The sequence below is a fragment of the Daktulosphaira vitifoliae genome, unplaced genomic scaffold, assembly GCF_025091365.1.
Source record: "Daktulosphaira vitifoliae isolate Bord-2020 unplaced genomic scaffold, ASM2509136v1 Scaffold_2, whole genome shotgun sequence".
NCBI classification, from domain to species: Eukaryota; Metazoa; Arthropoda; class Insecta; order Hemiptera; family Phylloxeridae; genus Daktulosphaira; species Daktulosphaira vitifoliae.
Genome location: NW_026099573.1, coordinates 9,327,745 through 9,342,834, shown reverse-complemented (window position 1 = coordinate 9,342,834; position 15,090 = coordinate 9,327,745). Strand labels below are relative to the sequence as shown.

General features: G+C 29.4%; 1 protein-coding gene across 4 annotated transcripts in view; it reads left to right on the top strand.

Moving 5' to 3' along the window:
• Positions 1-15,090, top strand: part of LOC126900015 (uncharacterized) — a 21,391-nt gene that overhangs the window by 4,069 nt on the left and 2,232 nt on the right. For 3 of the 4 annotated variants that reach the window (XM_050675361.1, XM_050675358.1, XM_050675360.1), the window contains exons 2-7: positions 8,764-8,793; positions 9,434-9,573; positions 10,393-10,497; positions 10,738-10,945; positions 13,426-13,624; positions 14,516-14,690. In XM_050675361.1, the coding sequence (XP_050531318.1) occupies positions 10,398-10,497; positions 10,738-10,945; positions 13,426-13,624; positions 14,516-14,690 (682 nt within the window). In that variant the 5' untranslated portion in view covers positions 8,764-8,793; positions 9,434-9,573; positions 10,393-10,397. The remainder of the gene's footprint in view (positions 1-8,763; positions 8,794-9,433; positions 9,574-10,392; positions 10,498-10,737; positions 10,946-13,425; positions 13,625-14,515; positions 14,691-15,090) is intronic. The other variant, XM_050675359.1, reaches the window with a different exon arrangement.

The window sequence follows — 15,090 nt, the reverse complement described above, 5'->3', positions numbered from 1 at the left end:
CCTGCAAAACTTATTACAATCCAACAAGACTTATTCCAAGAAAATCCCCCCTGAAATCAAAGCAAGGTTAAAAACAATCTATAAAGCCTGATCATTGATCGAAACATCAAGGACTACAAAAGAAAAGCAGAAAAAACAATATCGTTCCACATCCAAATCATACACCAAATGTAGGAGAGTTAGCGGATAAATAAAAAAATAGAAACAAAAAATGTTAATTAAATTAGTAAAGTTAAATTATTTTGTTTATTCTCATAAAATATTCTTTTATTTGTTCATTTTAATTGTTCATTACCACGGGGACATGGAACCAAAAAGACATGGGTGGATGTGATGGTGTCACGTTACCATTATTGTGAGAATTATTTTAATGAAATACAGACAGCATATCCGCTTCCTGAGACTGATGAATTAACAAATAATATGTATTGCCAAATTGGCAATAATTCAAATTATTATAAAAACCCAAAAGACCAGACCATCTTGGTCAGTCGACTCCAGTGCCTTGTGTCATTCATCAGACTCAGTACTCGGTCGTCGCTGTTCAGCTTTCTGCTTAAAGTAAAGTCTTTGTTTTTTTTTCCTTTTTAAATCTATCTACTCTCTTCCACAACATTTTAGAGTACTTGTGTCTTGCACTTTTTTAAATAATTATTTCTAATAGAAAATTTACGAAAAGTATAAAAATAACTAATCAGTGAATTTTATTATAAAAATATCTGACATATATTTGTATATTTAATCAACTGGTTGTACTAAAGCATGTGCAATTTTATTAGTTTACTTAATGCCTGAAATATTCTTTATAATTTTAAAATTTGGCTTTTATTGTTCTTAAAATATTTTTGGTTCTCAAGTTGTAAGTATATTTTTTTATGAATAATCTAATTAGTACTTATTTAGTAGTAAATAAAAAAAATTCATAGAATATATAAGCAGTAGGGTGGTCGCTATTTTTTAAGTTTTAAAATTTGAGAAGCGCCGGGCGTAAATTTGTTCATTTATGTCTAAAGATAATCTCTAAAAAATTTGACCTTTATACTACTTGATTAACTGGTCGCACATAAAGCTCAAAGATTTGAAAAAATATGAAAAATTTCAGTATTTTACATTTTTAGGTTACAGACTTAGTGTTACGAAAAATATTATAATATATAATATTGTAGCTATTATAATTTTCTATAAAAAAGATTTTCCTACAATTTTGCTTACGTTTAGTTAATACTTTTTGGTTAAAATAATAAAACTCGACAATAATCGTTATTTATGAAAACTCCCAACCATTTGGTATTTTGTAATTATCTAGTTTAATTTTCACATTACAAAAAAAATTTAAACATAAAATTTGTTTAAAATAATATTTTAAATAAAAAAGGTTGTAAGATAATTTCCTTTAAAACTGATAGTTTTTGAAATATTTATAAAAATATTCAAAATAATTGCCCAATACTTTTACAGAACATTTAAAAAAAAAATAATTATAATAAAAATACAGTTATATTATTATGTATATATTCTATATGATTTACTATTGAAATCAAAGAATTTATTTATTATACGCCTGATTCAAAATTTTTTTTCTCGCCTGAGGGTATTGAGTTTTGTAATCTTGTACCACCTAAAAAAAATATTGTTAAAAATAATTTTAAGTAACCTTTTATAAAATATTTATATTTACTTGTAACAAGAACTGTTTTTGTAATTCGTTTTTTGTTATACTTTTATTGAAATCTTGTATAAGTTTTATGCCCTTTTCAGCTAAATCGTTTACTACTTTTAGCTCCTTAATAATTTGTTTACCTTTAAAAAGGTAAACAATTAAAAATTTTTAATTTTGTATCGTTGAAAAATATTCTTTGAATGTCCATTAAACAGGGATATTAATACATCATCATCACATTTTTCTAAAAATAAACTTGATTTAAATTTAAAGACAGCTTTTCTATTTGGTAGTCTTCGTCAATTTCAGCAAGTGCNAAAGACAGCTTTTCTATTTGGTTGTCTTCGTCAATTTCAGCAAGTGCTGTCATTTGTTCTACCATTTTGATTTTAGTATCAACACTTATACTATCATCAAACAATGAAAAAGCTACACATTCGTTTGTTAAATAATATAAATGATTGACTAACTTTCCAATAGCTATCTCGGAGATATTTTGATAAATATCTTTATATTGATACAATTTTCGTAAAAACTGAATATCTTTTAATGGTGCACATATTGCCTCTGGTGTCTAAATCCAATATATAATGTAGCATTTTAAAATAAAAAAAACCCAGAACAGGGGGGTCACGGCACAGTAGTGATGTGGCATAGTTGGATCAAGTATAGATGATATCTGACAGTGATTAAAATCACTATAAAAAAAAAAAACGCTTCGATGCAAATCTTAAGATAGTGTTTAATTAAAAAAAATTGTTGTATTATTCCAAAAGCTATATGATCTGCTAGTTCCTTATTAATATCTTGATTAAGATAAAGTATGTCGAATAAAAAAGGGATTATTAAAAAATATTATTTCTCATAAAAAAATTGTATTGATCCATACACTTTTCAATAAGTTATAGCATTATAAAGTTAAAAATGTAAAAAATAAAATCGAGATTTTTCACACAAAAATAGCATTTGGTAGCCATTTTCACCATGAAGACAAGTCCAGAGTTCAAAATTTTTTTTCCATAATAAAGTACATTACATTAGCTTTAATTTAAAATATATATGAAAGTGTCAGACCTTCCGGAACATTTTCAAAAGTTAAGTTGAAAAAGTTGTCATTTTAAATCCCCCGCTGTGGGCAAATAAAGGGTCACATTTACATAAAAAATATACCAAATGATAGGTAAAGGCATCAAGCATCTATATAAAAAAAATTATATTGATATGTTCATTTTTGAAAAAGTTATAGCATTATTAAGTTAAAAATATAAAAAAAAATTATTTTACAAAAATCGTAATTTTTTATTAACTTTGATGTCTATTTTCACCCCAAAGACAAGTCCAGAGGTCAAATTTTATTTTTTCAAATTTAAGTATTTTACATAAGCTTCAATTTAAGATATATATAAAAGTGTCAGACCTTCCGAAACACTTTCAAAAGTTAAGTTGAAAAAGTTCTACTTTCTATATGCATTTTTTTATATTTGAAGCCCCCCCGAATATAGGGAAATCCTATATACTATATTCTATACGCCATGAAGGTAAAACGTAAATTAGGATTGAGTATTAAGCAAAAAGAATCAAAACATAACAACTTGACTGCATTTGGTGTGGCGAAACGAGTTGTTAAAAAGAAAAACAAGGAACAAAGGATACCTCGAGAGATACCAGTTGCCTCCCAGTCAGGATCTGCATTGCCGTTTTTACCAATATTTGCTGGACTATCTCCATTGGGGTCGCTAATGAGTGGAACAACAAACATTGTACGATTAAGAAACGATATGCAACGAGAAAAAAAATTATCTCAAAATATTGGTAAAGGTGTATTCCTGCGTCTTTATAAAATTGGATCAAATTATGTATCAAAGAAAAGTAAACGTAAATCAGCTACTCGCAATTTATAAAAAAAAAACTAATTTCGAAGCTCCCCAATCGTGCATTGTACGAAAACGAAATTACGGACTATGCTCATAAAAACATACCCGGGTTTCATGGAGTATTTTGTCGTAATACATTACCACAAACTCCACGTACAAACGAATGTGGTATAATTAACTTGGATTTAGATCAATACCCAGGATCGCATGGACAGCTTATAGAAAAAAAAAGGACAGAATGTTAGTTATTTTGATAGCTTTGGTCAATTACCACCTCCTTTGGAACTCCAAAAATATTTAAAAAACTGTAATATTGTCTACAACTACAGTCGGTATCAAGACTTCAATTCATTCAATTGTGGATATTTGTGTTTGTCATTCTTACAAAATGGTAACGACGATAACACTAAATGATAATAGTTCAAAGTTGGAGTGCACATTCAATCCACCCATAAACATAACTGAATATACTGAAATTGGGTTATTAAGTCTGCACATAAGGAACGCTATGCCAAATATCGATGATAAAACCAACAGATTTGATTTTGGTGCTGGTAAAAACCCACTGGTTTTTACGAGATAATAGATTTGGAGAAGTATATCTCAGAACAATATTTCAGATTAAACGCTCCGGTCAAAGGAAACTTTTCACTTAAAGCAAATCATAACACCATGAGATGTGAGATTAAATGTCATAATGATATAGATTTCACATACCCTATGTCTATTGGTTGGTTATTGAAATTTAAAAGCACTGCGTTGGAATACGGAGTAAATCATACATCAGGATTTCCATTGAGTATTACAAAAACAACGAGTATAAAAGTCGAGTGTAACGTTGTAGATAGATTGTTTCACGATGGAATACAAACACATACTATTCACGAGTTTTTCCTCGACGTACCACCTGGATACCGCTAATAGAATGTCTCAGGCAAGTAGTGTACTATCCGTTGAATACAACCCAGTTTGATTACGTTGAAGTATCTCTGCGTGATCAAGACAATGATTTAATAAACAATCTAAACGAACTGCTCACCGTACGTCTATATATAAGAAAAAAATAATTTTTCAAAAATGATCACAAACCAATTGGACGTCAACACGTTCAGTTTATTATTGTTTAAGTATGGGCTTGATATTCAAACAAAATACTGAAAACATACCAATCATAAGTGCTACAGACGTTAAACAGACCGTACGTGCGTTGTTTACTCCGTCGATAGAACGTCGAGAGCTTACGTTGAACAATAGAAATTTCCTGAAATCATTAGGTATTTTGCGGAAAAATGGAGTTTCTAAACGTTATGGAAAAAATGCAGAATGAAAATAGTTTGAAACGTGAATACTACCTGGACCATCAGAGTTACAAAAATTCTTTTGGGTACAACGATGAAGTTCGTATTGAAATTCGCAACAAGGAAAAATTATTGAACGGGCTGCCAATGTTAAAGGTGAACAATTTCTTGTTCAAAACGCCATCATGAATTTATTCGATGAAATACGATACGAAATCAATGGCGAAGAGGTTGATAAGATTAAGGCTTGTGAAATAGTTACTACATTGAAAGGCTACTGCACGTTTTCACCAAATGATATGATTTGACTAAATTCAGCAGAATGGAAAAGTATTTCATGTCTGAATATTAATGTTGAATTTATGGACGAAAAAGAATTCGTAGCTTATGTACCAATGTCAATGTATATGGGCTTTTTCGAACGGTTCTGACATACCCTGATAAACTGCACTCCGGCGTTAATTTTAATACGAAAAGGCAACGATAATGGTGTATTTGTTACTGTTATACCCAATGATGCTAATAAATCGAAAAAAGTTATAGAATAATCCAACTTAACATTACTCAAACAATCCAAGATTAAATTGAATACAATTAAATGGCTGAGGAAGTATTTTGAACCCAGTGTGAAAACAGTATTGATTCTACTGCGTATTCAAGAAAGTAAAAGATGGCTGCCATTGGATTATCAACATTGGGGCTATGCCGTATATCCTGTACTTCCACAAAGTACACACCATCATGGTCCGTGAGAACTTTTTCATCTGTTAAAAGACCTCGGTATCTGATAATTGCATTGGCCGGCCACTGATTTTACCAACATGCAATAAAGTTTGAAACACTGTAATGTGCGCATATAAAAGTTTACTTGAACTCTGATAAGTATCCATATAAAAACCAAAACACAGATTTTAAAAAGAATAACTTTGCAGCATTTTATAACGCGTATGTGCAAAGTCAATCTGCCATTTATGGTTGAGAAAATCCATCACCATTATTGTGCCATGAAGGTTATAAGAATTGTGGACCAATATTTTTTATCGATTGTTCAAAACAAAATGAAACGGTCAAGTCATCTACAGTAGATTTACGGATTTCTTTTGATTGCTCTGAAACTATTCCTGATAAGACTAGCGCTTTCTGTGTCATAATTCACGATACTCAAATGGAATACAATGTATTCAACAGTGAAGTACGAAAATTGTAATTGAAAAAAATAATCATCACTTATTCCATAAAAAAAAAATGTATGTGTATAATTATAACGACTTCAAAATAGTATTTACTAGAGAGATAGATAATGTGGTGGCGGATGCACTATCCAGAAACTCTTTAGAACACATAATAGACTCTGCAATATTCGGATATGAGAGTGGTCACGAACCGAATGTTCAAGCTCAATGTGTTGGCAATATTTAAGAGTTATCAGCTACAGAAGAGAAAGAATTTTCTATTGCAGAAAGACAACAAAAAGACCCTTTTTGCTTATCAATTCGAAACGCTTTAGAAGGCAAAGAATCAGATAAGAAAAAAAATAGACTATCACGGAAAATCACCAAAATATGTGACGTATTATACTTTAAATCATATAATCAAAATATAGGCAACTATAACTTACTGGTAGTACCCAAGGAAGTTACTACTAGAATATTAAAAGCATACCACGAAAGCCCAACGTCATAACACGCAGGTATATCACAGACTATACATAAGCTACAGCAAATATATTATTGACCTTCTCTTTCGAAAGACACGGCAGCTTACATTAAATAATGTCACTCATGTCAAATCAACAGAGAGCCACAGGGAAACCCACAGGATTATTACATCTTATCTCAATAAATAGATGGAACTCCATTATCTAGGGTAACTATTTCTCGGGCAACTATGCAATAGTAATGGAAAGAAACACGTAATAGTAGCAGCTTGCAACACGACCAAGTATATTTTCACCAAAGCAGTTTGCTCTACAGACGGCGAGTCTGTCATAAAGTTCCTTTTTATGCTGTACAGCTAATAGACAACAAAATAATCCCTCAGTCTATGTCATATGACCTAAAGAAAGTGCTGGAAGACTTACATAATATTAGAATGAAACTACCAGACATAATAGCAAAAGCTCAAAAAACGCAGAAAATCAACTATGATTTATCACACAAACACTTAGAACGCAAACCAAGTCAATTAGTCTTAGTCAAATTTCCCTTTATAATAAAAAATCAATGTGCAAAATTAGGCCACCAATATCGTAGACCATTTAAAATAATTAATAAAATAAATGACGTAAACTATGAAGTAGAATTAATCCTAAATAAAAATGTCTTACAGAACACCATACACATTAGACAACTAAAACCGTATTATGATAGAGACAATGATGACAAAAACCACAGCGTTGAGACTATATTGCATGGGCATAACAGCGATAGCATTCACACAACTAATTCAAGTGGAAGAAATAAAAACCCGACGATTATATTTACAAAGTTATGTCAAATATGATTGGTCAAAAGTCATTGGACAATCGTATTGAACCGAAATAAGAAGTAACATAATAAAACTCCAAGCCCTGCAAAACTTATTACAATCCAACAAGACTTATTCCAAGAAAATCCCCCCTGAAATCAAAGCAAGGTTAAAAACAATCTATAAAGCCTGATCATTGATCGAAACATCAAGGACTACAAAAGAAAAGCAGAAAGAACAATATCGTTCCACATCCAAATCATACACCAAATGTAGGAGAGTTAGCGGATAAAAAAAAAATAGAAAAAAAAATGTTAATTAAATTAGTAAAGTTAAATTATTTTGTTTATTCTCATAAAATATTCTTTTATTTGTTCATTTTAATTGTTCATTACCACGGGGACATGGAACCAAAAAAACATGGGTGGATGTGATAGTGTCACGTTACCATTATTGTGAGAATTATTTTAATGAAATACAGACAGCATATCCGCTTCCTGAGACTGATAAATTAACAAATAATATGTATTGCCAAATTGGCAATAATTCAAATTATTATAAGAACCCAAAAGACCTGACCATCTTGGTCAGTCGACTCCAGTGCCTTGTGTCATTCATCAGTCTCAGTACTCGGTCGTCGCTGTTCGGCTTTCTGCTTAAAGTAAAGTCTTTGTTTTTTTTTCCTTTTTAAATCTATCTACTCTCTTCCACAACATTTTAGAGTACTTGTGTCTTGCACTTCGTCTGCGCCTCATACCTAGGTGTTACCCTTATTCCCTTCCTATAATAACAGCCTTTCGACACCCACAGCTAACCCGGAGTGTTAAACGAACACGGTGACTGCTGTACGACAACACGCACGTAAATACCTAGACAGCAGGCACCACATCCTCATTTTTATCTTCGTACACGTTACATTTACACTTCCCTCTTATTGTGTTACGACAGGTTCTTCATATATATCTGGATTATCACATTTTGATTAAAATGTTGGTGTTCTATATTTTATTGGTTTTTTTATATTATGTCTATCTCTAAGTGTCATTTTTATTTTACATGAGTCTGATCATCTGATTGATTAAGATCATCCACATTTTGTTTTCTTTCAACATTAATGTTATATTCTTCACTTTCAACCACCGTTTCTGAATTTATTTCTTTATCTTCTTTTCTAATTTTAATCTCTATTTCCGAAGATTCTTATTATTGTCCACGTGGGATGTTAGGGAAACTTAATTTAATTAAAAAGAAATTACAATTCGAAAAATAAATTATTACGTCAGATTTATACATATTTTTGAACAAATTGATTGCAAATGATCAATTAAAGATACATCAATTTAAATAACTTTTTTTAAGTATTTATTTAAATATTTAATCAACTGGTTGTACTAAAGCATGTGCAATTTTATAAATTTACTAAATGCCTGAAATATTCTTTACGATTTTAAAATTTGACTTTTAGTGTTCTTAAAATATTTTTGGTTCTCAAGTTGTAAGTATATTTTTTTAATGGATAATCTAATTAGTAATTATTTAGTAGTAAATAATAAATATTCATAGAATATATCAGCAGGTATTTGATAAAAAAAGTACATTAAAATCAGAGCTGTTACGTATAAAATATTTTGTTTTATAATGATATTTGAAACACGACTTAAACATGCAATTAAAAACATTGAGTTTAAAAACAGAACAAACAAAATTATGTTTTTTATTATCACGTTTTAAATAAAAAAAAATTTGATTGAAAATTTAAAACATTAGAAAACTAATAGCATGCAAGGAAATATGTATGATAATAATTGAAGCAATGACATGGAAAAGGACCCAGGTACAAAAAATAATNTGGAAAAGGACCCAGGTGCAAAAAATAATTTTTTGTTTTTTCTTAAACAATGTAGTAAATTCATGTTTAAATAATCTTGTGAAAAATTAAGCCAAATTTCTGTAACGAATAAAAATAATACTGAAATAATACTCTATCATTATAGAGAGTCGTCTTAAGTCTTTGTGGTATAGATAAACAACGGTTATTTCATTCTCTTGTAAAATTTGTTTTTGTGACCTTTTCCATGTCATCACATTAACTTTTGCATTATATAACCATAATAAATATTATTTGGACGGAGTAGACAGATTAATCTGACACTTATCACGGCATCTGTACATTGGCGGTTTTTAAAGTAGATTGTATTAATCGTCTAGTCAAAAACACGAGAATCTCGAATAGAGTGGACCCACCTGCACTAATCGGAGGAGTGAGTAAATTTAGGTAAAAATTTAATTAATAAATTAAAAGATTTTATTTTTAATATTATTATCTATGAAAGAAAAACATGATTTTGTAGTAGCTATAACACATTTGTATTAAAAATTCACTAACATTAATTATTAAATGATGAATGAAAATTATTACTCGCAATTATAAATAATTATATATAATGGGCTGAATGTAAACTCTAAATACACAAATAGCCAACAAATTATATAGTAATTTACATAATATCACAAATGTATATCAACAATTTAAATTCGATTCATATAAAATAAAAACCCACAAAAGGAACAGTCATCGGATTGGTAAAATTTTATTCTGTTGATGTTTTTCTTTTATGCACTCGATATAAACTCTTTATTGTTACTTTTTTCTATGCATACAACGAATTGATAAATAACGTATTCATTTAACTAGTTACTCAGTTTCTGTTAAGTGATGTGGTATTAATATAGGACATTGTTAATAATTCGAGTTATCGTATATTTATTCGTCATTACTAAATTGTAGTAATTCTAAACATTTCTGACCAATTTATTGGAAAGTTTCTTATATATTTTAAAATCGTGGTATCAATATAAGCTCTTTCTCCACATATTCTCCAACCATTATAACAAGAAATACTCTTGATTACAATAATTGAGTAATCCGTTATTTTATATTTAATAAATTTCAGTAATAAGACAAAAGTCTTAACTATTATAATGATTAAATACATACCACAATACATAAATATAATACTAATATTAAGTAATTTAATTAAATATTTCTGATATAATAATTTTACTTTTATTTTTTACCTATATTATTTTTTAGAAACAATGCCACGACATTATTTAACATTGCGTCTCTTCTTTTACACATTTTTGTTTATATATGAAATACGTTCAGTTTGTAAAGCTTCGTATGCTTCTAAACAAGGTAATTAATACATTTAAATATAAGAATCTAAATCATGTAAATAAATTCTTTACTATCCAAGAATAAAAATTAAAATAAAGAAACACAATTAAAAATTATTTGCTAATTTTTACAAGTATTTATTTAATATTTTCACTTAATTTTAAAATTAATAAAATTAATTTTATTTATAAAAAGTGTGAAATAAATTGTTTTGAAGTTTTCAAAACAAGTAAAAATCAAATGTTATATTTTATTTAGATGAAGTATTTTCGTTTTGGTTGAACAATTGCCCAGAACCAGATTGGCCTGCTGACCATCCATTACCCTTACCCAAATGGGGTAATTCAAAGCCAGTCTTTACAATTTACTCCTTAGGACAATATGAAGAACTAGTTAAAAAAATCCAAAAGGAATTACAATTATTGTTAAAATTGAATAAATATGACTCAGTAACAAATTTTATTAGGTAACTTACACTTTACAATAAATTTTTTATAGAGAGTGATCCGCTATTTCTCACTTATTATCTTCAAAAATACAAGAGTTTTAACATTTTTTTTAAAATTAATTATGGATCTTTGATGAGCTTTTTCATAAGAAAATTATATTGTTATCGCCATTCCTTATGCTTAAAACTGGTATCAACTTCAGATTTTGAAATGACAAAAGTAGCAAACAAACAACGGATAAATGAAAATAAGAGCGAGTAGGAAAATAGGTACACTTGTTTATGTATGTACAAAGACAAATATATATTTACTGTTCTGAAAATAAGACTCTTAAAAAATAAAAGGGAAGAGGGAGAGGTAACTTACATACTAAACAACATTAATAATATGAAACAAAACGGTAGCATAGTGAGGTCGCCGCACAGTATGAACGTGGCATAGTTGGGACAAGTATAGATGATATCTGACAGAGATTAAAATCACATTACAAGAAATGCTTCAATGCAATTATGTAGATAGTGTTTAACTTTAAGGAATTGATGGATTATTCCAAAAACAAAATTAACTCCCATTTTCTTAATTATATCCTGATTAGTAGTTTTATGATTTAAAAGAATAATACATGAATAATAATTATAATAATTAAATTAAGTATGATATTGATATTCAATAATTTAATATTGTAATTTTTACGGATATATTATAAAAATAATAAAGTAGTTTATCAGTAGTAAAAATAAACTTTTCGCACTGTTTTCAAATCTGTAATTAAACTTTTTCTATCACTTCTAATAATTTTGATATTATTACTAATTTTTAAAAAATAAATATTTACATATAAAAAGATAATTTAAACAAAAAAAAATTGTTCTCAAATTATTACTGATTTTCATTTTAATATGTCAAAAATAATCAGAGCAAAATATTATTTTTTTGGTTCTTTAAAGTTGTTTTTGTGAAAGTTAATATAATATAATATAATATAATAAAAAAAAAATTATTTATTATTATAACTTTTAGCTTATCTTACAATTTTAAAAATTATATCATGAAATAGACAATTTTATGAGAATTAAAAAAATGTTATTGTTAAGATTAATATGCATATCAGTATATTTTACGATAAATTTTTATTTTTATATTATAACTTTAAATCATAAAACTACTAATTAGGAATAATGAAGGAAATAGGAGTTAATTTGGTTTTTAGCATAAACTACTAATTTCTTAAAATGAACACTGTCTACAGATTTGCATTAAAGCGTTTTTTATGATAGTGATTTTAATTCAGATATCATCTATACTGTATCTAACTATGCCACGTTCTCATAATGCCGCGACCCCAATGTGCTGGGTTTTTTTATTTCATTAATATAATTTAAAATTACATTAAAAGTAAAATTCTGCCTTTTAGCTTCGATGCGAAGCTGAGAAGGTATTGGTTTTACTAAGATGTGTTTTTTTTTTTTTGTCTGTTACCACTATTTGTCAGCTCTCACCGAACCGATTTCTTTCAATGATGCGTCAAAAGATCACAAATCGTATTTAGTCGAAGACATTACCCTCAAAAATTGAAAAAAATTCCCTCGTTTCTCGTAAATGGGGGAAACCTCCAAAAAAATTACAAATTTAAAAATCTCTAAATTTCGAAATTTTTTTTACTTAAAATTGCCATACCGTTTTTAAAAATAACCAAATCAATTAAATTTTTTTTAGATAGATGCATGGTATCATTATCTTTTATTTGGTATATATTTTTTTTATATCTGACCCTTTACCTGCCCACTAAGTGGGGATTCAAAATGACAATTTTTTCACAAAAAAATTACTTTTTCAACTTAAATTTTGAAAGTGTTTCGGAAAGTCTGACACTTTTATATATATATCTTAAATTAAAGCTAATGTAATATACTTTATCATGGTAAAAAAAAAATTCTTACAGGCTTAGGTTGGTTATAACAGTTATAAATTAACTATTTGTATCATATCAAATATCTTGTTATAGTGTTTGAAAACTATGCGCAAAAGCGTCATTTATAAATAAGCTTACCAAGCTTACCTTCTTTATTTTGACTACATCCGTTGTCACAGAATATCTTTAGCTCTTAGTGTTACATAAAATTATGTGACCGTGTTGGAAGAACTATTGCGTTTTTTCTTCAAATATCGTTAATTTCAAAGTAGCGTATCTCGTTTAAAATTCATAAAATTAAATTTTTTCTGCTAAAAATTTTTTCTTTATGACTGAATGTATAAAATAAGAATATATAAAAATAATATGGAGTTGCCATTTAAAAATCTGAAGTTGAAACAAGCTTTAAGCATAAGGTATGGTGGTAGAAGTTTAATTTTTCTTTTGATACAGCTCATCAAAGATCCTTAGTGATTAAAAAAAAAACTGTTTATAACACTTGTATTTTTTGAGATATTACGTGAGATATAGTTAGCAGATCACTCTGTATTGTAACATATTAGGTATATTTATCTAATTTTTTAGGTTTTATAATTACTATAAAAGTGAAACGGATCAGTCATTTGAACAATTTTTCAGAGGATATGAACCAAAATTAAACAAAGAAGCAAATAATTGTGTTGGACTTTCATTATTGTTAATTGGGAAATTAGCACAACTTGATGAATTTTTTCCCGAAATTTCTAAATGTTTATACTTAGTGTCATGCGATAGATTTTTGAATGTATGTTATTTTCTTTTTGGAACAACATGTTTTCAATAAACAACTATTTATTCATCTAATAAAGAATTAGGTCAGACTATTTAGAGTAAACAATAGGTCTAGATTATGGTTCAAGCAAACATATAACACTACTCTGAGCAGAGTACAAAAAATACTGTATTTAGATATTTTTTATAATATGTATTAAAAGATGGTTAGTTAAGTATTATGTTATGACACCCGTGGTCGTGTCAGTTCCTTTTCAGTCACCGCTCCACCGTAAACCAAACCGTTACACACACGCGTTATCGTCGTGGTGTAAAGTCCAATAAATGCCTAACGTCGAATACCCGCCGCAATAATACTCGTAGGAAGTCATCTCCGTGACACCACGACAGCAAGTCATCATCGTGATACCGATACGTGTACGTCTTCCCGAATACCAAAAAGATTGAATCGTTACTTCGGCAACTCATCATTTGCATTTTTGTTGTTAGTTTCAACCAATTTCGTTTAAGTATTTTGTGCGTATTCTGTTTACTTCCGGTGTAATTTAAAATCAATAAACGGCTCGACGCCACTTCCTTATTTTTACATAAAACCAGTGTCGACTACATTTTTACGACGTAAGTCGCGTCAGTTAGCTCATTAATATTGTTGAGTAGAGTGTGGCAATATTCTATACTCGTCCTCGCTTCTCCCGTGGCGCTCGCGTATGATTGGTTTGGACGTGTTTGCACGTTGTTCGGCCATCGTCCCTCCCTCAGCGAGCGTGCCTACTTTATAATACACTTATTGTTATATCATAATAATTTTTAGGGTAGCAATATCTTCATATAAATCCTTGGCGATGAATTCTCTTGAGTAAAATTATTTTGTCAATATTTTTATTGAAATTTGAATATTTTATAGAATGTCGATAAATGCACTACTGATAATCCAGATCCGTGGAAAACATTTAAAGATCATATCTTGATTGCTTTACAAATTGAAATAATCGGACGAAAAGGAATCTTGATATTGGATCCAGGTTTTTTAAATAATAAAGTTATAACTGTTATGGACGATAAATTGAGTCCACATACAGGTAAATATCGTTTTTCAACAATAGCTTAAAAATATGTTAAAATATAAATCATGAAAAAATAATGTCTCAGTAGGGTAATTTAGGGAATTCTGGTTCCCCCCCGCCTCACCCCTTCACCCACCCACCAGTCGTGGGGGAGGGGAGTGGGCGTGACCTCTCGATGGTGGGGGTAATGTCAAGGTCATACATGGGCGTGACCTCTCGATGGTGGGGGTAATGTNCTCTCGATGGTGGGGGTAATGTCAAGGTCATATAGTGGGCGTGGTCTCTCGATGGTGGGGGTAATGTCAAGGTCATATAGTGGGCGTGGTTTCTCGTTGGTGGGGGTAAGGGGTAGGCGTGGTCTTATCAATGATAGGTTAAGGGGAGGCGTGGTCTCTCAATGGTGGGGGTAATGACC